We start from the raw sequence: 26,742 nt of genomic DNA on the forward strand, positions 1-26,742 counted from the left end.
TTTGCCAGGTGGAAAAGAATAAATATTCTGGATATCCTATTTATATAATATTTCAAATTATTTACAGAATTACCTTTTTTCTCCAAAATTTTAACTCATTCGATGACAGATATACATGAAAATTTTACATAAGCTGTACTTTCTTGGTCAAACTATCAACTCTTACTTTATAGAAGCTACCAGTGTCATATGAACTGCAAATGCTCTTTCACAAAAATGATTGCCATTTTGTGGTGAAAGGACAAAAAGGGGAGCAGTATCACTGCTACAGTTCAGGGATCTGATTACACAATTACCTCATAATTTTGCAGCAGAAAAATCTGCCAGGATCAATCAGACCTTATTTGAGTACCGCTGACCAATAAAGAGCTACAATGTTGCATTCTGACTAGCTACCTTCTGTAAATACCTGAAACAATTGACATTTGCTAACAAAATCACTCTCAAATTAGATGATCTCCATCATGTAAACACAATAAGAGATATATTTCTAGCGTTGCAAAAACCCCAAGAGGGAAAAAAGGAAAATTGGAATAAGAATCACTCAAGTCAGGAAACCAATTTAAGAAAAAGAACTTTTAGATCTTCCTTACGAAGCATACACAAGTCACTTTTACAAAGAACAAATAAATCGTTATAAATAGTTACTCTAATAGCATTCCCTTTAAGGGAGTTTCATTAAATTTGTGCTGCAATTAGTCTATTATTAAATTGAAGTTACCTCTTCGAAAGATTCCAAAGGAACAAATCATGTACAACCCTGGGTAACAATTGTTGCAGTTACAAGGACACATTTACTCGCAAATACATAATGTTCTTTAAGCTAGGCAGAGTAACATAGTTGAGTAATTGCTGAAATACAATTGTACAGAAGTAGCGCACATGACTTCTGTCAACACTTCCTCTCCAAGGGATTATCAAACACATTCCAGTATAGAAGGCTTATAATGTTATGCCTTGAAAACAGTTCTTTCTTGGGTGATAAAACAATGTTTCTCAAGGAAATTATGCAGCCAAGAGAGAGATCAGTGCAAAAAAAACTCAAAACCTATCAAACATTTCACATCAACAGGCTGTTTGATAGTATTATCTCAACAAGCAATAAAGGAGGATGGGGAGATAGAGGTGATAGAATCTATTTCCAAAATTTTGAACACATTACACCTCCCATCCATGGGCCAATAATGAATAGCTGTTTACAAATGCATCAATCAATAACAGAAGAGAACTAGTTCTCTTAGAAAAAGAGCAATACTTGTCAAAGTACAAAATAAGATGATATTAGATGCTATCCCTCTCAGGCTAAACTTCATTCAATTTTGAGAACAGGGGCAAAGATTTCATCTTCAACATGCTTCGAGCATTCTCCATTCCAGTTTTGATTTTCCTCAGACAAGGATCCCATTATTGCTAACCCTCCTCTCTAAGAAGCAAAAAACAACTATAGTCATCCTTTCTTTCTCTTAAGAGTCTAGTCGTCTTTCGGCCTTTCCGGCATATCCGAGAGGGGAAAGGGGTCTCTTGGTTTTTCTTTTTGGGTCTCTTTGATGGATTTTTGGTTCCGGGAAGATGGATTATTTCTAAGGGTATGGGTTGGCTAATCACCCAGATTAACAGATGACCTCCATGTGTTATTTTGAAGGTGAGTCCAAGTTTTCCGTTAGTGGGAGGGGTATTTGTGTTCAAAAGTGTAATGGCAAGGGTAATTAACGTCGAAAAGTATAACAAAGGGTATATATAACTAATATTAAATAGTACAAGGGTAAATATGACCCTTTTCGTTTAACATTTATAAGAACCTAGGTTCTCAAGCTGAAAGCATGCAACCCCACAAAACACCGTAATAATCATTTTGTAACACTAACACATATCACACATCATTTGATACCCAACATGACACGGACATACACACTGATAGCCTTTATTATGTTACACATCACAAACACCAAATCTTACCGAGACAATGCAATATACCCTATGTCATGATTTTACCATGCAATACTAACAAATTTCCACCCCAATAATAAAAGCGAGTGAATCATTGGGCCTATCTCACATAACGAGCCATGCAAGGGTGAAGTTCATTTCGGGACATAGCCCAAAGCAACTTCAAACTCCACATGAAAAATAATATTTCAAGAGTGTCCTCTAAGTGTTAGGATGCTGAGAAAAGTACATCAACGAGAAGCTCTGACAGATGAAACTAAATCAGCAAAGTTACTAGACCAGCCCATTATTCTATACATTCTAAGACATCATTTTATAAACTGAGCGAACACATCAAGAAGTTCATCATTTCCTACTAAAGCAAACTTTGTCTCATGCCCCAATAGACCAAGGCACACCACAACTTTAAACAAGAGCAGAACAAAAGCTTAAGGCACCTATGAGATTTAAAAAAAAGGCTTACGATGCCTGCTGAATCACACAAGTAGGTCTTTCATTAGCCAGGACCTGCAATTTGTTGCTTGAAGCAACAACTAATTTCATGCACTCTGCAAACAATAATAGATACTTCTATACTAAATCTTTTAAGGACTTTTGTACCAAATCTTACCCATGAAAATAAACATACACCGCAAAAATGCATGCTCAAGCAGCACATTAAAATTTTGATGTGTTTCCAATAGCTGTACTGCATCTGCTTACACAAGTAAGGGCATGGCTGACATGCTCCCTCAGTGACACTAACTTATACTTTTCCACAGAGCACATGTAGTTATTAGAGAAACTTAGCAAACTCTTTTGCCAACTGAATATCAAATGGTACTTTTCCATCTAGCTTCACACACATCTGCCTTCATATACACATTTGAATATAAATGCTAAAAAGCACATTTCTTTCAGAGTTCCCACACCAAAATGTTGTTATTTCACTTAGAGGTCGTTTGGTTGAAGGGATTAGGAAAAACAGTCCCGGCATAAAATCTCACATAAAATAATACAATATTTGGTTGGATGGATTAAGAAAATAATCTCTACATAACTAATGCAACGTTTGGTTGGCGTATAAGAAAAAAATCCCTATACAACTAATGCAATGTTTGAGTGGTGGTAATAAATAGTACTCCCTCTGTCCTAATTTATGTGTGACACTGTGACTCGTTTTTTGGTTAGCCTAAAAGAATGACACATTTCTATATTTAGTAGCAATTTAACTTTAAAATCTCCACTTCATCCATAATGAGATAATTTATACCCACACAAATATCTATAGCTCATTTTAGACCACAAGTTTCAAAAGTCTTCCTTTGGCTTGGCCGGCTCTTGAAATTGAAGCCAACAGTAGGAAATTGGATGCATGCAAAGAACCACATTTCGACTTTCACACACACATATACAAAGAAAGAAGAAATTCTTTAGTACTTGTCAGGTTGGGAGCTTTGTAAAGTGTGTCGGCTCTCCAGAAGCAGTCAGAAATCGGACGGCAGAAGATTGGGGTTTAAACACTGGGTTGAAGGTGTCTCCTTTAGGTGATACCAGATTTCTTTTCAGACTTTAAAAGTGAACAACAAGCTACTCGGGGTCTGAATGAGGTCGGGGGGGGGGGGGGGGGGGGATAACATAGTTTTTTTTTTTAATGTTGTGCATAGTTTGGCGAAAATTAGGACACTCTTGCAAAAGCACTAATAAAGAATCCTAGTCATATTTGCCAGTTCCCACACTAGCCACGAGATGTCAAACTACAATAATCATCCTAGAATGATTACACTTTTCAGGTAAACCTTCCTGGCTTTTGTACTTACCACAAGATAGGACGGACGAAATCTCCCTGAAAACCATGAGTAGAACAATATAATCACCCCCTAAACCACTAAGGCATATCACATCTGTTAACCATCAAAATTCACAGGATACCCAAATAGAAGCTGCTTTCTTGTGGAAGGATAATGTAATTGTCAGCAAATGTGTGCCACTAGCAACAAATTAATGCTAAACCAATCAAAAACTGTTATCTACTTGTATATGGATGAATCTATAGAAGTAGGTAAAGTATTCTGATAAGAACAATCTTTATGCAGCATCTTCTTTGTGATTCCTGGAAGAAAAGTATTTGAAAGAATAGAACCCACATTCTTGAAGGCTCCAATAGGGGTTTCAAGAACAAGATGGTTTTGGTGATCCCGCTTCAACCAGAGAAAAGTGGCAAATCTCATACTTATTATAAACCATGCTCTCTCTAAGCGAGATGCAGAGAAAACATGTCCAAGTATGCTAATGTGTTCTGAATAAGTGGATCTGGGAGCCAACAGAACAAGAGGCACAATCATTCTCTGAAACATTTGTATGTGTGATTATAGGAGTTTAGTCGCTCAAACTGTCTTTAAAATCCTGTGCTGAGACCACCTTTTCTTGATGCCATTTCTACTCACCCTACTCTAATTTAACTGCTACAACATATTACACATTAAGAAACCTAAGCAAATAACACTACATAAAAAGAAAGAGGGGAAACACTAGATAAAAAGCATTGAGGCATCGGTTTGATTTGAGCTTCTAAGACCAGAATTCTTTCTAGACTAGACTGCACCACAGTAGCTTAATTGGACTTGAAATGCTTTCTCTTAATTTCAATGTTCATAAAGTTACATGATTTAATTCCATTGGTTCGCGCAGAATGTTTTAAGTATTAATAGTTCTACCAGATCCATACTTCACAATAGGTTGAAATGGAGCCTGTAATTTTTGACATTCACAACTATGCATTAAAATTAAGAGCAATTAGGTACTTGGCAATTTCTGTCACGCCCAGCAGGTTTAAGAACAAGACCAGCCAATACTATGAATGATTTGAATGCCAAATAACAACAGTTTCAAGGCAATGCCAAATGGAGGAGCTGTTTCAATAAATGTACGAAATAAAATGCTGAAATGCCGACAACACAACTAGTAAAATCAAAGCATTTCCGATGGCCAGGTAGGCCTTTTCAGATTCTTCAAAGATTATGATCGTAAGAACTAACCATCTGAACAGCTTATTTTAATACTTACTATGGTGGTAACTGCAGCTTCTGAGAATCAGATTACGCGAATAATCAGATAATGCACTAACCATTCAGATTCAATTCTAAAAGTCAGTACGGTGGTAGCTGCAGCTTCAGAGAATTAGATTACAGAGACTTATCATCACCGTAATCTGATATGTAACGAAATTTAGTTACACATGCTTCCATTTTTGTCCCGAAATTTTGTTATGATAATTATTAGGCTATATTTTCTAAATCAACTTCAGGTAAGGTTCCAAATTCTAAAATTAAACTATCGACCAAATAGAGAAGTGACTCTTTGCCAGCTATGTTGGCCGAGGATGAAAAAAATGGCCGCGAAGATGGGATACTGCATTTTATAGCCCATGGGAAGAACATGTGAAGACATTATTTCTCTACAAAAACAAATGGTAGACTATTACTCATTGACCATATCAAATATGCCATTTTTATTGTTTTACAGCTCGGTTGCGGGAAACAATGTTGTTTACAGCACAAGTGATGGTTTTCTTCAATGGATTCCAAAGTTCAATCAAATCTTTTAGCTCTAAAGAACCCCATCAGATAATAATTTACCCAAGGAGATTGACGCAGACTAAGAGGCCAAAAATTAACTCTATAGACAAGAGGAAAATGATAAAAAGAGACTCCCTTCATCCTTATGTTTGAGTGAACTATATGGAGTCTCGTAGATACATGTTTAAAATAATAGTTTGAATTCTGTAAAATTCAAAAAGTTGGTTACCAGATGTCGCATCAAAGTTGAACTAATAAATAATTCTAGCTTGCACTAACTTCAGTCATTACTCATTAGAGGGAAAATAATTGCAATTTATGCAATTGGGACAACTTCTTAGGGTAGAATGAACTAAAAAGTATACAGCCTAGGATGGGACTGAGGGGTAAGAAATGCATTAAGCAGCATGACAACCCGTGTTATCAAAGGCGATAAGCGCAAAAAAACTCTAAGGTCTGTTGAGGCTTTAAGCGCAAAACGCAAATAAAGCGTGGGCTTTAATGAAGAAAGGCGCAAATGCAGAAAAACAATCAAGGATTCGAGGTATTGGGCATGTAGGGGGGTCGAGATGGACAGATTGGGTTGAATTGGAGGCAATAGGAAGTAGTGGTGGGATCTTGGTTTACTGGGACAAGAGAATATGGAGTTGCCTAGACAATCACATAGGGAAACACTCAATTACCATGTTTCTAGTAGAAGAAAATACTGGTGGTTTCAATGTGCCTTCACAGGTGTTTATGCACCATGTGATAGGAAAGAAAGAAGAACTCTTTGAAAAGAGTTGGGTGCAGTCTCTGGGCTAATTTTACAGCCATGGGTATTGGAGGTGATTTTAATGTTATCAGATTTGAAGACGAAAAATTGGGTAGAGCTAGAAATACAAAAGCCATTAGAGAGTTCAATAAAACAATCCAGGATCTATCTTTATTGGATTTACCACTTCATGGGGATGAGTTCACATGGTATAGGAGTATTGATAATCAATGTGCTTCGAGACTTGACAGATTTCTAATTTCGGAAAGATGGGATGAACCGTTTAAGTTTATAAAGCAAAGAACTTTACCCAGGGTGACATCTGACCATTGCCCCATTATTTTGGAATGTGGCGAATGGAATAAGGGCAAGAGCTATTTCAAGTTTGAAAATATGTGGTGCGAGCATAAAGATTTTGTAACTATGCATCTTCTTGATGCTTTTGTTAATATAACATCTTACTTCATCAAAAAAAAAAAAAAAGTTTGAAAATATGTGGGGTGAGCATAAAGATTTTTATGAGTTGGTGGAAAATTGGTGGAGCTCATATTGCATCAAGGGCAATCCTGATGAGATTTTAGCAAAAAAACTGAACGCTGCTAAAGTCTGATTTGAAGAAGTGGAATAAAGAAGTATATGGGAATCTGGAAGAAAGGAAAGCAAGGGCTACGTCCAGATTGGAGAGAATGGATGAAGAAAGAGCACACAGTCAAAATAACGAGGATGGTTCTGAAAGGGTATCTGTCATAAAAGAGCTGGAGGAGATTGCTATTGCTGAAGAGATAAGTTGGAGACAAAAAATCCAGATGTTTATGGGTTGAACAAGGTGATAGGAATACAAAAAAAATTTATAGACAAGCAAATGCACATAAGAGATTTAACAATATTGATAAAATGATGATAGAGGAAGAACTAGTGGAGGACGAAAAACTCGTTAAAGATCACACAGTGGGTTTTTATGAAAAAACTGTTTTCAGAATCTGAGAGCTGGAGACCACTGTGGGTGGAAGAAGGGATCGAAAAATTAACAGATAAGGAAAAGGAAAGGATACACAGACCTTTTTTAATGGAGGAGGTGGAAACTGTTATTAGGTTATTCAAGGGTGACAAGGCACCTGGGCCGGATGGTTTTAACATGTCTTTTTTCCAAAAGTGTTGGAGCATAGTCAAGGGTGATGTGTAGAGAGCAGTGGATTGGTTTTACCAAAAGGGCACTGTTACAAGAAGCATCAATTCAACTTTTATTGTTTTAATTCCTAAGAAGAGGGGAGCAGTGGAGGTGAAAGATTCAGGCCAATTAGCTTTTGTGTAGTGTCTACAAAATTTTTGCAAAGCTGATGGCTGAAAGACTGAAGAGGGTAATTGGAAGGTTAATCTCAGATAATCAAAATGCCCTTGTTAAAAGCAGACAAATTGTTGATGCTGCTATGGTAGCTAATGAGTGTCTGGAATACTTATTCAAGAGAAAGATAAAAAGTGTGGCTTGCAAGCTTGACTTGGAAAAAGCATATGACCATGTTAATTGGCATGTCTATTAAATATCTTGAAGCAAATGAATTTTGGTGAGAGATTGATTGGGTGGATAAAATATTGTATCTCCACAGTCAGCTTCTCCGTATTAATTAATGGATGCCCACATGCATATTTTAAATCTTATAAGGGACTAAGACAGGGGACCCCTTGTCTCCTTATCTATCTTTAAAGAGCTGAAAATTTGGGGTGGATTAGAGGATTGAAATGCAGAAGGAATCAGGCAGACGAGTTAACTGTCTCACACATACTATATGCCGATGATATGTCGATTTCTATACTTGAGAGGAGCATTATTAGCTTTTGAAGTTGTATCTGGATTGACAGTGAACTTGGCAAAGAGTAGTGTGTTTAGCATTAATGCAGATTATTGCATTGGTGATATATAAATATATGGTGACCGAAAAGCACCTTTTTTGGGGTTCTATCGAAGACTTATAGTGCATCTATTAAGTACATCTTATTATGGGGTGTAAGGTGGAGCAACTGCCTACTACTTATCTAGGCCTACTACTAGGGGCTAAAAAGAATGATCAAAAGCTGTGGCAAGGAGTCCTAGATAGGTGTAGCAGTAAACCGGTACCATGGAAGAGACAATACTTGTCTTTTGGGGGAAGACTTACATTGGTTAATAGGGTGTTGGATTGTATACCAACCTATCTGATGTCTCTTTTCAAGATGCCAGTAACAGTGGAAAGGAGGTTGAATGCAATGAGAAGTAAATTCTTGTTGGAAGGTAACTCTTAACAGCTGGAAGTTCCATTTGAATAAGTGCCAGGAGGTGACAACAACAACAACATAGCCAATCTTATCCCACAACACGGGGTCTGGGGAGGGTAATGTGTACGCAGACCTTACCCCTACCTTGTGAAGATAGAGAGGTTGTTTCCAATAGACCCTCGACTCAGGAAAGCATAAGCACCACATTAATAAAAATATAGACAAGGGACAGTACCAAAAAGCCATATAAAAGCAGAATAAAAACAACAATGTAATAAGGTAATCCACAATGAAAGGAAAAAACGGTTAGTCATAAAAACCTACTACCCATAGAAAGCGAGACTCTGCCAATACTACTGTTTCTAGACTACCTACTCTACAACCCTAATCCTCGACCTCCACACTTTCCTATCAGGGATCATGTCCTCGGTCAGCTGAAGTTGCGCCATGTCTTGCCTAATCACCTCTCCCCACCTTTTCTTTGGCCAACCTCTACCTCTCCGTAGGCCCTCCAATGTCAACCTCTCACATCTCCTCACCGGGGCGTCTGTGCTCCTCACATGACCAAACCACCTAAGACGCGCTTCCCGCATCTTGTCCTCAATAGGAGCCACACCCAGAGCCTATTGTTAGAAATTTGAGGCTACATAATAAAAGCCTATTGTTTAAATGGCTATGGAGGTATAATGATGGAATCAAAAGGTTATGGAAGCAACTTGTAGAAGCTAAATATGGGAGAAAAGAATTATTGGGCTCCACGTGCAATAAAATCCTCTTCTCTGGGGGAGTTTGGAGTACCATTAGTAATCTATGGAAAGAGTACAGTCAGCTTGTGAAATTCAGATTGGGGAGTGACAACACTATTTTGTTCTGGTCTGATGTATGGCTGGGAAATGAAAGCTTCAAATCAAGATATCTAGTTTTATATAGTTGCTCCACAAATAAAAAAGGAAAGGTAGCAGATTTCTACTCAATCAATGGGTGGCAGCTTATGTTCAGGAGGAGCCTCAATGACCGGGAAATAGATGAATATGCACAGATGATGCAGTTGCTGGACAACGTTATATTGGAGGATAGTAGGAGAGATTCAATAGTATGGGCAGCAAACAGAGATGGAAAATTTACAATTAGCAGATACTACACTTTGTTACAGAAACAACAGGGAATGTATGAGCCCGACTGGCCATGGAAATGATCTGGAAATCAAAAGCACCTGTCAAAGTAGCTTGCTTTGGATGGGTGGCAGCAAAAGAATTTATTTGACTCAGGAAACTTGCAAAAAAGAGGAATGGTTCTTACCAACAGATTCTATGTGTGAAGAAGATCTTGAAACTGTCAACCATCTATTTATTCATTGTACAGTGGCAAGACAATGTTGGGATTTCTTTCTAAATTTACATGATGTCAGATGGGCAATGCCTTCAAATGTAAAGCGCTTGCTGGAAACTTAGCAACTTCAGAAGATGGCAAAGGATAAGTTGTCTGTATGGAGGACAATTCTTTTATGTGTGACATGGACTATATTTGCTAGAAAGGAATAGGGCCCGTTTTGAAGGGCGAAGACAGAATATCTCCAGGATTAAAAATAGATGTTTACTATATTTGTATTTTTGGTGTAAAAGAAGTATTACGGAAAATCTGGAACAATGTTTAAACTTTATAAAGGAGTTAGGTGATATGGATTTAGGGGATTTGGAATTAGTTTATATGTAGAAGTTCTTTTTTGTAATCCAGCTGGATTGTACGCTTTTGTACCATCTTGGTACTTCTATTAATAAAATCTTACCTTATCAAAAAAAAAATGTATATATAAATATATATGCATAGTCCAAGACTACTATCTATAAGCAAGAATACCAAATACATGGACAAAGAAATTAAAGAAAATTTACGATAAAGTGAAATATCAATTGTTTAGTGTTTGTCGCCTCTTCCGGATTAAGCATGTTGGCAAGGAAAAGTATGCCTTAGAGTCGTGATGACAACACCTGAAGCTCCCGTTAAGCGACGCGAAGCGCTCAACATGTTTTGATCCTCGCTTCAGGGCTTAAGCGTGCCTTTGATAACATTGATGACAACATCTCAATAACGGTGCATGTTAAGATTTTAGCTCAACTATTCTTTGGGGGGGAGGGGGAGGGGCAATGTACCGGACCCTTGATACAGATTACTGTGAAACAGTTTAATGTCAGAAAACAAAAAAGAGAGAGATTACCAACTTGTTACCCTTTAAGTCAGAGAGAACTAATGAAAATATTATATTTATAGATAATAAATAACACGAGGCAAAATCAAAACATTTTTCACCAAGATGATGGATATTCCAAGGAAGAGAACGGAGAAGATGAATGAAGGTTTGTACCTACTCCTAATTTGCACTATGAATCCAATCCTATCCACATAGATGTTCTTAGCCATGCGATGAGGGGTTGCTTTGAAAGGTTATGTTAAAACCCGTCGACTTTTCTTTGTTTGCATCAAGAGACACCCGAAGGGGCTGGCCATATGGTACCTTGGGAGCCCCAACCCTAATGTTCACGTGGATGTCCAATTAGAAATTTTGAATAGATAGGTATCATAAGTCTTCAACTGTAAAACAAAAGAGAGTCTGATTAACTTCTTAACTTTTACAAGGTTAGGTTCAATGAAATGTGAGCAATTATTAAGAATGCCAACATGGAAATGCTTAAAATAAGAATCTGAAAAAGGAAAAGTCTGGTAGAGCCTATATCGGTTATGCGTCTCCCAAATCCTCAGTTATCTATGATGTATGGCAGCTAAAAATTTATATCGCTCAGTGGTAAACATATTTTTTGAATTATGAAGGATCCTCATTGTACATGTACAGGGTCAGTTACTCATTGCTAATATATCATAGTGATTTATTCTGCATCACCCGGAGACTAAATGGCATCACCAAATCAAACAAGATTAACCAGGAGTTTAAAAAAAACACTTTTATGTTAGAAACAAAATAAAAGGAGGATGACCAGCTAATACAAGTACTTCTCATCTGAACCGAACCCTATAACTCAGTATAGTGAGAATAATTACAAGGGTCAACAGGGCTTACACTTTGTTAAGTATATGTCTGTCAGATGCATTTGTCAGGAAAATTACAATAGTACAAAATCCTGCCAAGGGTCACCCAACTTTACAGCAATTGCTTAAATGACTGACTTTCGTCCAGATACCAATCCTGAATCCTACTTGAGTCACCATTAGATACTGCAAAGAAGAAACACAAAGGTTATATTTCACCAAGAAAGAAGAGAATTTAAGATAGAAGTGCAGTAAATGACATATCCTGAAGAGCCAAAGCACTCTACATGCACAAGGCTCAGATGTAGAGATGTGTCAACTAAGTCCTGTCCCAAAATAAAAAATCTTGATAAACCAAAAACTCACCAAAGATCAAAATCTACTCCAACAACTCTCATGCTGGCCTCCAGTTGAGGGCAGTTACATCCGGCCGGCAAGGCATTCCATGACCTACCACACCAGCAGGTCAGTTCCTTCTCCCACAAAGCTGAGACTATGAATCGAGAAGCAAATTGAACTATAACAGAAATTCTTGACCAATATATCACCTGAAATTGGAGGACCAGTAGGGAAAGCATTTGATCCAGAAGGTTGGAATCCAACATTACTCACAGATGGTCTATCAGGAGGTCTAAAATAACCTGCCATGGAAGTCACTCGTCAAACTGGCCTATCGCAGAATGGCTATACCATGACTGACAAATCAAATTCAAGATTGCTCCATGTTTTCTTTTTAGTTAACAGAAACGTACAGAACTTTTTCCAGCAACAACTTCAACATTTTACCAAGTAAAGAACATAGGTATGTAATGTAGGTCCACAAATGTGAAGAAAGTACAAAACTCCACATTAAAACCGGGCATAGAGACGGAGTGGAATTGGAACGAGAAAAGAAGGAAAGAGGCAGGGCCTACTAAAACTATAAGTGAGTTGCCACGCCGTCATATGAATCATTTAAATACATTTCCATCAAATGCCATGCCACAAAAGGGATTGAGCCGAGCATCTGCCATAAATATCGAAGGTTAAATTGTAACACGGCAATATTTCTCCAAATATATAGATGTCTGTTGCCGATCATGATAAGTATATGGGAGAGCTGTATTACCATCCTCAACTGTGGTGGAATGCCAAATACACTATCACTTCTCTAAGTTGCGCGGACTCTTCGTTTTTGGTGCCGCACCCGTCTCGACACGGGACGGGTGCGGGATACGTCCCAAATTCGGTCAACTAACTTCGGATACTTTGACCTGAGTCCACCGACAAATTTGGTGGGGGGGGGGGGTTGATATTTTGATTTCTCCAAACTAAAAATAAAACAGATTTAAGATACGGGAAATGCCCTACCTTCAATATTGTAGTACTTTTGTCTCATATTTGCTGCTTTGTGTTTCAGAAAAACCAAAAATTCAAGGGATCGTGTTCTAAGTTGGGACTTCTGGTAGACAGTAGCAGCAATATAGATGGAGAGTTGGTAGAAGGCCTTGAATGGCTTTCTTTTTCTCTTTATACATTTTTTATAATTTTGAATTTTCTTAGCTGAATCACTGCACCCATATCCATACCTGGATCCGCGCCCCCGTATCTTAAATTTTAGATTTTGCCGAAACCTACACTCAGATCCGTGCTCGCATCGGATACCCGCACCCGAGTCCGAGCAACTTAGTCAGTTCTCTTTTAATTAAAAATAAATTTTACCGAAGAATTCCCGCATACAAGATGTATCCAAACTAGATACTTATCATACAAAACATGACTCTCTACTAAAAGCGCACAATCAGACATCACAGGTGCATAGTATCATTTGTCAACAATGAACAAGCAGCAACACCTAACTCGAATTACATGTCTCAGTGGCAATAACAGACAAATCTTAACTATGCCCCGACCAGTGACAGGCAACAGCTAGGTTTTGGTAAGTCACTTGAATGGCGTTGTGTTTCAACTGATCCAGTTCAACACTTCACCAAACTTAGAGCTTGTACTAGTTTCAGCACTAACCCATTTAACAACGCAGATGAAAGACAGCCAGTATGAGCATCATATGCAGGCTCAAGAATTTGAATAATATTTCCTAACAAATTTCATGAGTATGGGAAATTTGCCAAGAGCTAGTAGAAATTTATTTAATCCAACTCCTGCCACTTTGCTTCCCATGTAAATTAATGAAAGCACAAAGAAAGAGACAAACCTTCCTGAGCAATAGTTGGACCAGGACATGCTCTTCCTGTACCAATCCATATACATCGCTGGTGGTCAACATTAAACTCATTGGATTGCACTCTCCATTGTTCATCACCAATATAACGTCTTGATCCATCAGGGCGCTCTGGTAATGAGCATGGTGCAGGATATGCTTGCTGTGGATGCTGCTGCACTGGGGCCCTTGGATACGAAAAACTATTGGAGGGGATTTGATGTGGAGGGTTAAGATGCACGGGCCTTGGGGCAAAAGGTGCACTACCAGGTTGAAATTTCTGTGCGGACTGAGAAACTGGTGGGTTTATATATGCATCATTATAACCATATTCTAAAGGCCGTGAACTATATCCAGAAGGTTCCCGTGAACTACTAACTCCTGCTGGTGTAAAAGAAGGTGGTTGCAATGGGAATACCTCATTCCTAATAGAAGCATTGATACAAGGACCATGAGGCATAGTTCCAGCTATCTGTGGTAGCCGATGACCCTGTAAAGGAATATTAACCTCAGTGTTATATAATGAGAGAACATAAATAACTCAAAGCAAGAAGCCTTACACTAGGCAAGCTACCAACTTCATTTGCAAGAGGAGGTAGCGGATATGCCACTACAGGTGATGATGATGGTACTGCTGGAGTGAGAGAGTGCAAGTGTTGTGTCCCTACTTCGTGTTGAAGTGGAAAAGATGGTTGAGGGAACATCAGCGGGGGCGGTCCGGTGGGCAGGGGAGGGAAAGTATGTGGCTGAGATGGAGGTGGTGGGGGTTGTGATATAGGAAGTGGTGGTGGTGGTGGAGGTGGCAATGGAGATGATGGAGGTGGAGGTGGCGCAGGTGATGGAAGGGGTGAAGAAGGCAAAGGTGGAGTGGGAGGAGGAGAACAAGGAGGTAATGGAGGGGATCCCATAGGTAGAGGAGGCAAATCAGATATATTATCTAAACATGATTCCAGGGTTCTATCAGAGCCAGACTGGTTCACATCATCTGCAAATAAAGGTCTTTCATCTTTTGGGTGACCAGACACATCTTCCATTTCAAGCTCACCATCAACATCCTCCAAGATACAATGACGCCTGTCACTAGGAATGACCATACATCTTCCAGCATTATCACAAGTTGCAGGTGTACGTTCCCATGCTAATTCCTCAGCAGCTTCTTTTTGAAAATTACAAAGAACATCTTCTTCCTCCTCCTCGTCAAAAACGTGAGAAGATAAAAAGCCAGGCAACTGAAATGTAGCATTGCTGGAAACGCAAATGGGAATAAAATATGTCAGATATTAAAGTAAAAACAGCAGCAATAACAATATTATCACTTTACTGACACCGAAAAAGCAAACGTTGCTACCGATAAGCACATAAACAGAATGCCACAGATTATCAGATAATTATAGAAGTGGAAAGGAGAAATTTTGATGGGCTGATAGATGGAGTTTGTGGCAAAACACAATTGGCTACAATCTTAAACAATGATCTCAAATTAGTTTATGGCCCAACAGTCAAGGTCTTACTCCCACAACTAGTCAAATCTGTGGTCTTACTCCCACCCTGAGATTACCATTTGCATCGACAGCAGACAGAGAGCATAATAATCATGTGGTGTGCTCAGACCCAATAACAAAAACTTGACAAACGAGAAGTTTCAGAAAATCCATCTCTGAAATTTGTGGTCCAATGAAAAGCAGGGATTCAGATTTTCAGAAATTCAATTAACACTTCCAAAACAGAGAAAAACAAATATTGCAATCTGATTCCTGTCTCAAACATTCTCCTAACATTCGAATTGGAATCTGAAACAAGAATCAAATACCTATTTCATGAATCAAAAATGAAATTGAAAGGCTCGAACAAATTAAAGAAGCATTATGGAGCAAATAATAAAATTCCTTTATCAACTACCAACATATATTCAGTGCTATTCCAACATATCCAAATATTTACAGCAAATGCACTCGCAAGGATGGCAGTGGGATAAACCCGATCTCAACTGTTAAGAGTATGGTTCCATGAGTTAGCTGGAGGAAAACACAATTTAAAATTTGGAAAAAAAACAAGGAAAAAGGGTGGATTTACGGCTTTTAGAGAGTTTCTCTAAAAGTGAAAAGCAAAAGCCGACAAAGTTCCTGGGGATTTAAGCAAGAAATGAAAAGCAGAAGACTAAGCATGCGCTTTGCGCCTCACTGTCCAAAGCACATGCTTCTTCGAAGTTGCGTCGTGTCCTAAGAAATAATGACCCCTAGCTCACGTCTCTTTGTCAATTGACTTTTAAGTTTTAATAAGACTGGTTTTTAGCTTTAGAGCCAGTTTCTAACCATTCCAAGGAAAAGAGAACCTACAAGTTACAGTCCTACACATGGGACAGACCACTTCAAAGAGGTACGAATAATCGCCTTCATCCCCTATCCGAAACTCATAAGTGGTTCGTAGATTCACATCCAAAACTTCTTTCAGTCCCAAACAAAGTTGGATCGGCGATATGAATCCTCACTTCTTTCTCTAAGCTCAACTCATATTATCACCATGCTAAAATAAAATAATAGTAGTGAAAATAATATATATATATATATATATATATATATATAACAATAATAACATTAAAGGTTCTCTAACAAATTTAAAGCCTATTCCTAACTAGTAAGTATCACCTATATGGATCTTTTTCTTCCATTGTGCCCTATCTTTAACTAGTCCACATCAACATCAACACAAAGAATTATACCGAATTCAGATCATGAATCGCAGCGGTAACGATAACAACATAGCAAGTTACAGTGCTTGGCTTTTTTCCAGAACAACCAATAAAACAATGGGGCACTATTTCCCAGACTCCCATGACAACCAAACGAAAGTTGATAGAATTTTTTAATAAAATTCATAGCCAAAAATATTTCAAAAGAACAAGGATAAAAGTAAGTTGCCAACCTGCCATACTCATCAACAAGCATGCCTTCCATCTCTCTAATAGGATCATCAATAGCACGCTCAGCTCGAGATGGTCGTCTAAAGGATAAACCACCAGATGAATCATCATTTGCCGCACCGATATCATCCATATGACGGCGAAGAAGAGAATCAGGATATATTTTCCTCTCAAGCCATAATCGCAAAACCTGGCAGAGGAGATGAAATCAACATCATGCAGGATTTTCTTTAAATGACCAACTGGTTTTAGTGTTTGCACAATCACCTTGAGACACTGACGACGGTTTTCTCGGGCACCCACTCCTGGCGGAGCAGCAGCTCCCAAAAGACGAGGCAATGCTGCTTGAACAGCAGGAATATATGACGCTCCTGCTATGCCTAAACAAAAATACACATAGCAAGGCAAAGAGAATCAAATCTAATTGAAGCACAAATTTCACAATTTTTTTCAAGATTCTAGCAAGTAAATAGATTGAGAAATTACAAAATAATACTCCCTCTGTTTCAATTTATGTGAGCCTATTTCCTTTTTAGTCCGTGCCAAAAAGAGTGACATTGTTCCGTTTTTGGAAAAAATTTACCTTTATGCAATAATTTATAGCCACACAAAATATATATCTCACTTTATACCACAAGTTCAAAAGTCTTTCTCTTTTTTCTTAAACTACGTACCTAGTCAAATAGGTTCACATAAATTGAAAGGAGGGAGTGTTTCTTAACCTGATCCACTGGGGCGGTTAGATGATTTGATCTTACCACAGAAAGCATCCACCAATCTCCATACAAACTGGACTCCCATAACCTCCGTAATTTAAGGAGATGACTTAGGTCCTTGTTTCTATCTTCTTGGATCAGAAAAATTTGCAAACCAAACTGAAGAATAGCAGACAATCTGCCTTATTTTCAAAATTACAAATCTCATTTTTTATGAAGGGTTACCAGATATCTTTTTTGATAGTGTAAAATTTTCAATTCTCTGTCCAATTATATAAGTTAAACGCTTTTGTAAACCTGGTAACATTGTGCAGTGCAGGAATGATACCTTAAGCAACATCCAATTCCACAATGTAATGTTGCTACTAAATTAGCACAAATCATCCTGGTCACACAGACTGAATTAATAGAGAATGCATCTGTAAAGTATTGGTACCCACATGCTATAGCAAATACCCTAAAAGATTTGAGAAAATGAAAATCAGGGAAGATCTCGTTAACCTGTGCAATCCCACAAAACTATGTGCAGAGATGGATTCGGAGATCTCACTTAATGAAGGGAGGTGGGTGGAGAAGGAATTGATGAAATATGAGAGGAGATGAAAACAAAATTAAGAATCATAAAGGTAGTGTTCTTTGACAAGAATCTTCACCTTTATGACTATGAGAGCACTGAGTTATAGAATCCACCAAAAAAAACAGGTCCACTCTGCGATGAAAACTAGCTTCATTTTCCAACTTCCGGATAAGAAGTTCCACGACCTGCATTAAAGAGGGTTGAATGCTCAAGAAGACTACAAAATGTGACAATAAATGTACCCATCACAAAAGTTGCAATATGCATATATTTTTATTTATGATGATTATTTAGAGAGTTTGACAAGTTAAAATCTTAGTTCCTACAAAGTCACTCCACAGAACCCACAATTTACTTAATAAGAAAGATTCAAAGCTCATTTAAGTGGTTCAAATTTCAAAATATTTAAGAAAGAACTTCAGTAAAACTGACTTGAAATTATATAAGAAAAAGAGCAGTGTTGCCAACTAAATCTTGTTTTAGGTTTTTCCAAGAAGGCCTACGATATGAGATGTGTAGCAAAGTTAGACTCGTAAAAGGTCTCCGGGCAGGCAAGTCAAAAGCACATTCATTTGTTGTTTTCTCCCTGCTCACTACTCCCCTTCAATTTTCCCTTCCTTCCTTTTTTAGCTTTGACAAAGGGCAGGTACCAGATTTAACCACAAAGTTTTAACCATTTCAGCCAACACAGGGAAGTCCTTTACTTTTACTGGTTAAACATTTTTAAAATTCAGATCAATATTACATGAATTGCTAAGATCAAACTGACTTGATTTTGCAAGTAAAGAGAGTTTGTTTTACCTGTGAAGCCAGCCTCTCACCCAGTTATCTTGCTGTTTAAGTCTTAATTATCATAGCTTATTAGGTTTGAAAAAGAACCACGAGACCATCATTTGTCCTGGTTCATGACACTATGCAACTCTTTAAGCTTTGGTTAGAAAGAAGATTTTCATGAAAGAAGCCAAGCTCTAAAAAGCCATTTTGAAAAAGTTTTCCCGATTTACAAGAATGATAAACTCATATAGCAAAAACATGCCCAGAATGTCCTTGGAATAATTAACAGAAGAAATTTATCCCACAAGAATCAACGATAATGAGAACATGACTACAAGCTCTTAAACTTCATACAGTCATCAGACTCATCACTAAGCACTTCAACTATTTCTGGTCACATCACTCTTGCACCATCGCTTTTACCTCAATTAGCCACTGACACTTCATTCCACTAGATGAACCACAAGGGAATTTAAGATTTGTTCTCCTAAAATCTCCATTTAAATTTTATACACTCTAACCAAAACAACCAGATTACTCCTCTTTTTCTTTCCCTCTTCTCTATCTAACTCTCTTTCTCTGATGAATTGAACTGTTTCTTACAGTTTATGTCTATCCCTTCCTACCTTCTTCTGTTTCAGTTTTTTCCCTCCCTTTCTCCCCTTTCTCATTTCTTTCCCTGCATTTTCTCCCTTGTTCCCTTCTTGGTGTTACATCAGTCCCGCCGGCAAAAATTATCAAGTCATGAGCAGGAAGGCCAGTAAAAAGGAAGCAAACTCTTGCTCGACGTAGGGTAGAGTAACTAAAATAAAGGGGAGTAAATGATGAAGACTAAAAAAACGATTTAAGGTGGCATTGTCCACGGAGAACCCACCCCAAAGCCAAGTCACTATGGTATCTCCTACTACAGGTATGGCGCTAGCTAAGCTTGTAATTACTGTCTCTATTGAACCTAGCCTTACTAAATATCGTAAGAAAAAAAGCCATTTCGGATTAACTTAACTTTAAGAAAAGATTCTATAAAAGAATAAAGAGCCTATCTTCTTCTTTCTTTCCAAATCCAAATACAATGGGATGGGCATCTTTATATTTCTGCTACTATGCCTCCTGTTTACTGTTTAGTTCAGTTACTTCAGTTTGACCAGGGCTCAAATCAGACTTCACCGAGTAATGAGAAACTTAGGACCTACGTAAACTTGCTAGTCGAAAAGGCTCGTTAGCGCTTGACTAATAAGATAGAAAGAGCCTTTCTTGCTTGTTTAGTAAAGTCAAGCTTTGGGAAAAGAAGAGACGGTCTTAGACCTTATCTTAGCTGTTTAAATAAAGCAGGGGCTAGGTCTCTGTCCCCGGATTCACTGATTCAAGGGTTTTAGATGGGATGGACAGAAGAGTTTGAACGGGCGAGTGACTTTAGGGTTCCACAGGTTCCAAAGGCTAAAAGCCGGAGTAGTTGATCCAGTAGTTCTAAATATAGATCCTAGTTGGACCCAGACTGCGATGGTAGTGAATGTGGCCTCAGCTCCCACAAAGATAAAGGTTCTTACAGAGGTGAAGGCACCCATCTCACATAAAATAGTTAGAAAGCTCGCGCTCCATTAAGTGTATAGATTGAGATCCAGTAGAAGTGGGAGTGCGCAAAGCAGCTGGTTGAAGCATGGCAAGGGGAGAATACTTTGAATGAATGTTGAATGGGAACTGGGATAGGAACTGCTACTGGCGGATCTTTGCATTTGAAAACCGGCTCCTTCCTCTACTCCTATTTCGGCTCTTATACATGCTGCTGTCACCTTTCAAACCAAGCTCTTGGTGCCTGCTTTAGCTTGCCGGAGGCCGTAACATAAATCGCTTTCTTGAGCTTGCATACCAAGTTAGGATTCCTAGGAGAAGAGAAGCCCAATTTGGAACTGGAATTATCCACAGCAGATCCGAAACGACTTCTTTTGCGTTAATGGGGCTTTGAGGGACGTCTTCTCTTTCCCTTATCAAGCAAGTCACACCTAATCGCCCTTGATGCCATCTTGATAACTGGACTGATCTTATCATGCAGAGATGCACACAAAGAAACAACTCTCATATTTTCGATCCATAAGGCATACTTGTACATGGAAGCTCTGCTATTAACCTCGTATTAGACATCTATTTAATGAGAAATGTCAACACAGAGCCTCCCAATAATGACGCAGAAGGAAAGGCTCAATCAAACACACCAACTATGCCTTGACACACCACCCTGTGCACCCTTTAACCCCATGATATAAAAGAATAAAAAAGGGCGAACAGAAGGCATGCAGATGGAAAAGGATGGAAAACACGAACATAACATGAATAAACTTGCATATTATATATTGTGAACCCATAAACATTTCTAGATCTTGTATCAGCACAATGACAGGCAAAGAGGTGAAGAACGACCAGATCAGAATTTCTCACGCAATGAGAAGCCCAAAAGGCAATATCGCAGGACTAGTATGAAACTTTTTGTCACAAAAACAGTTGTCGCAAACTTTAGGTATCTACAAGTACATCACCTAATTTTTCATTCAAGGATCAACACAGATTCTCCCAATATTTTCCTAGTGGACATCAATGCCGAAAACAAATAAAACACGAAAACATAAAAATCGTAGAAGAAACTCATTAAACTTATTATTATATCAGTTAGAAAGGGAGAAAAGCGTTGCTTACCTCATTAGCAATGCCATACTTTGCACAATCAATTGCTAGACGGGTTGCACGTCCAATACTCTCTTTGGTCCGTGATAATGTTTCTATCATTCCTTCAAAAGCATCCCGAGCAACAGCTGCCTCAGTATCGCCACTGAGTGAGCCCCCAGCGGCCACCAGGCCTGAACTCACTCTCTTCTCCTCATTTTCTTCAGGCTCAGGTGGATTAGTTGATGGTAACTGCTGAATCTCAGACGAAGGAGATGAGCGAGGAAACACTTGGACTTCGGGGTGCAGCATAATGCCAGAGCTTAATGGTTGAGAACCAAGAGCTGGATAGGGACTCCCTCCCTGTGATTCAGTATAGGGGGCCAAAGCACCAAGGTTATTACCATGAATGCTCTGTAAGTGAGCTTGCCGCCTTTTAGCCTGAGCAGCTGCTATGAGATTTTTCATGGACATTTGAGGGTCCAGAACTTTGGAATCTATGGAAAAATTAAGCTTGTCATCTCTCACAACTTCCAGCCTGCTTTTGCCACAAAAGTGGAACATCACATTAGAATGAACTGTCAATAAGAGGCACCGAAGTTGTTTCCTGGCTGGTGTAAAACATTTCCCTTATCAAAAAAAAAAAAAAAAAAAAATACATAAGAGGCATCAAAGAAAAATCAAATACCAAATGTACCTTTCTGCCCGTGTAGACATACTTTCCACAGGATTACCAGGCACAAGAGCAGGTTCATTCATGGAGGAACTGGACCGAGGAGTTTTTTTCTTTTCACCGGTAGAAGACATCTTACTTCTTTCATTAATAGGTTGATCATGAGAAGGATTTAAGTTATCAGCAGTAGTGCCTGTATTAGATTCAGCTACCAATTTTCTATGATCGCCCTGTGCTTTACCAGGTACTTTAGCACCTTTTTGTGGCTCTGCGACTGGCTTTGCAGTGGACCCAGGGGATTTTTTAGGGGAAACAGTATCACTTTTACCTTCCCTGATCGCTGTTTTCGGAGTTCCCAATTTCCCAGGACTACATGAAACACTTGTATCAGTAGGTACACGCTTTTTCTCAACATTTTTCTGAGAAATACGCACAGAAAGTTCTTTGTGTAGTCTGGCAGATGGTAGATGTTCCTTGATAGAGCTATTGTCAATTGTGCCTGAATCTTTCACACCCAGTTGATCATTACTAGCTGTTCCGATAGACAGGTCAGGCTTCTTCACCGAATTAGGGACGCAGGAAACGGCATCCCTTTTAATAGATCCTCCATGAATTGGAGTTTTGGGCTCTTCATTTTCTTCATCCTCACACAAACGAACAGCTTTCCGCTTAGTGGGCAGTTGAGGAACAGGAGAGGAGCTGGACATAGCCTCCATTGCCCGTCGATGGCGCTTTGATGGTGGGAGAATATCTTCTTCACCACAATTATTTGAACCAATAGCACCTTCCTGGAATTTCAGTGTAGTGCGGTACTCGGCTTTTCCCACTGGTGTTGATTTTTTAACCTCTGATTTCACCACTTTAGCCTCATCATAATTTTTGTTTGAGTGGACTACCTTAGTGGCAACAATGGCCCCATCAGCAGATTTTATCTTCTTAGAAGGATCTGCTATTTCATTGCGTCGCAACACCTGTCCAGGTTCAACTTTCAACTTCTTGCTTGACAACTGAAGTTTTTTCGCCTCAACATGGTCTAAACCAGTATCCACCGTCTCAGGTTTACTATCATTCTGCTTTTTTGCCTTTTTCCTACCATTTGTACCTGACTTAAGCTCTGGCAATAATTTTTTTGTACTTTCTTTTTTAACAGTCAGATCACTGGCAGTATCACTTATTCTTTGCTCTTCATCTGCACCCCCAGGCTTCCTCTTTGCCAGCATTGCTTTGTGCCCATTTGCCAGTTGCTTCCGACCACCATCAAGCTGCTTCACATCATAAGATGATGTAGAAGGAAGTAAATCTGGATCAGGAAAATGACTCCTCCTCTCAACAGTTCTCAAGCTATCCTTGTGGATCAATTGCTTATCATGCTCCTCAGGATCTCTATTGTCCTCACTTTGGTTATCATAAGTGCTTTCTGGACTAGGCAGCGAAGCGAACTCCTTTCCTGAGTTAGAAGTCCTACTGGTAATTGAAACCTTCTTTTTAGAAGATGTCGATGGAGACATATTACCCTCTGAATCATGTGAAACGAAATCAGCTGTCTCATTTTTTATCATCGAGCAGCGCTCTAGTCCAGATCCTTCTACCAGGTTTTTGATATTATCTGTTTCTTGCTTAGACGTTTTATCCCCATCCATTTGGTCCAACTCAGCAGCAGCATCCACCCTTCCAAAAGAAGCTATTCCACAGTTTGGAGCTGTTTTATAGGCCTCATCTCCTGAAAAACTTGAGTCTTTCCGTTGTAACTCTTCGAATTCTTCACAGATTTCCTTCACTGCTTGGGCAAAATATTTAACTGTTTTACCCTGACATCGAGCTGACAGTTTGTTTTTAACCTCAACAGTAATTGCCTGAATATCTGCTGGGGCGACAAATGCTCTGTTGACAAAGTAAAAGAAAGGGAAGAAAGCATGCTTCAATGATGAACGGAATCTAGAAAGGCATAATACAGTTTTCACATAAGGGTATTCAAATTGTAGACAACTTCATATTTGTTGCCAATTTCACATAACAATTCCTTAAATAAGCACAGAAACACAAAATCATCATATCAAAAACCAAAAACCAAAAAAAGGATACAACAAGACTTAAATATTACAATGATACCACAATGTTAAGGGCTTTAGGCTACTTGAATATGTTACTAAAAATGAATGTAATAAATGGAAAGATCACAAAGCATAGGGATAAATCAAAAGTAAATCCGCACCAGCCAAATTGACTACCAACTATGAAAAAAACCATGTAGTTAGACTACTGAACGAGAAAAAAGAACCAAAAGGGCATGACTATACAAAAGAACGACACATCAATACTCATATCAGCACCTAACAAAATGAGTTATCCTAAACACATCGACAGGTAACAACGCAGCAAGCCGACGTGAAAAATAACCTTTACTAATTCTGCTAGGAGGTCTGAAGCTAAGACATTTTCAAAGGTAACCAACACAGAACCTCTCTAACTATGTATGCACCTGTTGAATAAGCATCCAACCACGCCCCAGATTTCACAGCTCAACGAGCACGACATTTGAATGTCAGTTAAAAGAATGGTAGCGGATGTAACTTGAGCTGCAGTAGCATTTTGTAAAGCATCGTTCCATAAGGAACATAATGAGAAATTCTTTTTTTTTATTTGCACCGGGTGTCCGAGTCTCTTCGAGCCCCGACTAATCCCGAGGGTGCACAGGCCCTCGGCAAGGAGTTTCCCGCAAGTGCACCACGGTTAATTCAGGTTTTACCCAGTCCGATGGCCCTCAGAAATTGTTTGCACCCAGTGGGTTTCGAACTTGAGACCTTGAAAGGGAGCAAACCCCAAGGCTCAAGTCAATTGCCACCAGGCCAACCCCTGAGGGTTAAATAAATGTTAGCATACACCCTTCTCTTTCCTTTTTCCCAATAACTGGCATGGACAGGTACTCCCATATACCAGAAGAAGTTTACAAAGCTTGCCTTGCTTCCATATTTCAGTGAAGTTAAGCAAAGAATGTTATAGTGTAAAAGGAAATCCTATAATAAACCATTTATCTTCACAAAGAAGCGTGGAAAACAGATGCAGGAAGCACTTACATTTCCTCTGTACCATAGAACTGGACAAAATACTTTTTAGGATCAGGAGCTCGATCCCAATCTTCTGGTTTGCTAATCTGGAAAAATTGAAGGTAACATAAATAAAACCACAACACAAAGAGAGAAAATGGCAAAACGACAACGCGACGAGCACCAAGACAAAAGCACCAGAACTGACAAAACAATCTCCCGAATGTCCTGTACTACCAAAAAGGACAACCCCAAGATCTAACTGAGAAACAGAAATCAATGAGATTGTTAAACAAAATAGCAACGTGTCAAAAAGCAAAAAGCGCATTGAATAAGCAAGCAAACACCACATTTCAAAGTCTCTGAAACAAATGAACGAAGACCACTTACTGTACTGGTCAACATAACTTGGAAAACAGGAACACAAAAAGGGACAGACACACAAGTCCCTTACAAAGAGCTTTTCTAGCACAATTCACAGCAGAAACAAAACTCTCAAGAACAACAGGAGATGTAGGAACTTATCAAATGACATCAATTACAAACAAAAAGGAAACAGACAAGCATTCATGGGTATTTAATACCCGTGATAAGAGGTCAAGAAACTAAGCAAATGCATTGCTGATTTGCCTTCATCCTTTCAAATAGAGTTCTCATCTGAAACTTCATGAACTGAAACATACTAGACAACCCACAAGATCCATTATTTAAAGAAATCCAATATAACTCCTTAATAAGAACTCACATCCAGTTTTACGATTCTCTAAAACAAAGATAGAACAAAACCTCATTCATATGTCAACCAGACCTAAATTTCCAAGAAAAGTCGAGATAAAATCTCAAAAGTTAAATAATACTTATGTACATATCAACTAAATGAAACTTGATATCTTTTCACCACTAAATTCACTCCACACACTTCAAGAACCACTTTCCGAGATTATTATCAAGCTCGAAAAACAATAATCAACTACAGTCAAAAGATTAAGATTAAAGCAACAACAATCAATAAATTTAACTAAACGCTCCTTCATATAACAAAGTACATTGAGATGAAAAATTGATGAGCATTGCATCGGGGGTTTTGTTTCTTTACCTTAGCAGGCCAAGCAGGGAAGCCTTTAACCTTAGCAAGGACAAGATCACCCAGACTCAACTCGCTCGTCGTTTTCACTCCTTTAGCTCCACGTCTACGCCCTGGAGCCATCCCCTAATTCTATCAAAACCCTAGATATATATACTACTCTCCCGCACCAGGTCTCCTTTTGCCGTCCGATCACAAACAAAGCCGGAAATAGAAAACCTATCTATACTTCCGGTTACGAACTTTCCGCCACTGTGCTTTTTTCGTCTTCAGAATTCGATTGAAAAAGAGCACCGTCCACAATTGCAACTGCGGTTAACGAATGAAAAAACCTAGAACTCAGAGGAAAGATATGACAAGAACTTCGCCGGCGGTGAATGGGCGGTCGACGGAGAGCGGAGCATCGGAATCGGCGGAGTTGCACATACAAAGTTGCTGCTCTCTACATTCGAATTTTGCATTTAGAGAGAGAAAGTGGGTTTGTGTGTGGCGGTGGATGACAGAGCGAGAAAGAGAGAGAAAAGACCGCAGTAATGGTATTGTACGTCGTAT

At 38.8% G+C, this 26,742-nt stretch overlaps 2 protein-coding genes across 12 annotated transcripts; one reads left to right on the forward strand and one right to left on the reverse strand.

Moving 5' to 3' along the window:
- Positions 1-26,742, reverse strand: LOC107816651 (ENHANCER OF AG-4 protein 2-like). Of its 11 annotated transcripts, none has more exons than XM_075233076.1 (14): positions 26,203-26,742; positions 25,137-25,213; positions 22,087-23,943; positions 21,423-21,927; positions 18,040-18,148; positions 16,938-17,050; positions 16,673-16,860; positions 14,311-14,995; positions 13,745-14,240; positions 12,099-12,191; positions 11,917-12,000; positions 11,582-11,736; positions 10,875-11,036; positions 1-409 (listed from the first exon to the last, which is right to left on the reverse strand). In XM_075233076.1, the coding sequence occupies exons 1-11, from the start codon at positions 26,311-26,313 to the stop codon at positions 11,945-11,947; spliced, it is 4,290 nt and encodes a 1,429-aa protein (XP_075089177.1). In that variant the 5' UTR covers positions 26,314-26,742; the 3' UTR covers positions 1-409; positions 10,875-11,036; positions 11,582-11,736; positions 11,917-11,944. The 11 variants fall into 11 exon arrangements, with proteins under 11 accessions (XP_075089177.1, XP_075089176.1, XP_075089174.1 ...); XM_075233075.1 differs by having other exon boundaries at positions 10,871-11,036; XM_075233073.1 differs by having other exon boundaries at positions 10,871-11,097.
- Positions 6,319-7,441, forward strand: LOC142170330 (uncharacterized). Its single transcript, XM_075232217.1, has 3 exons — positions 6,319-6,702; positions 6,876-7,044; positions 7,236-7,441. The coding sequence occupies exons 1-3, from the start codon at positions 6,319-6,321 to the stop codon at positions 7,439-7,441; spliced, it is 759 nt and encodes a 252-aa protein (XP_075088318.1).

This window comes from Nicotiana tabacum, chromosome 16 (assembly GCF_000715075.1).
Source record: "Nicotiana tabacum cultivar K326 chromosome 16, ASM71507v2, whole genome shotgun sequence".
Lineage (NCBI taxonomy): Eukaryota > Viridiplantae > Streptophyta > Magnoliopsida > Solanales > Solanaceae > Nicotiana > Nicotiana tabacum.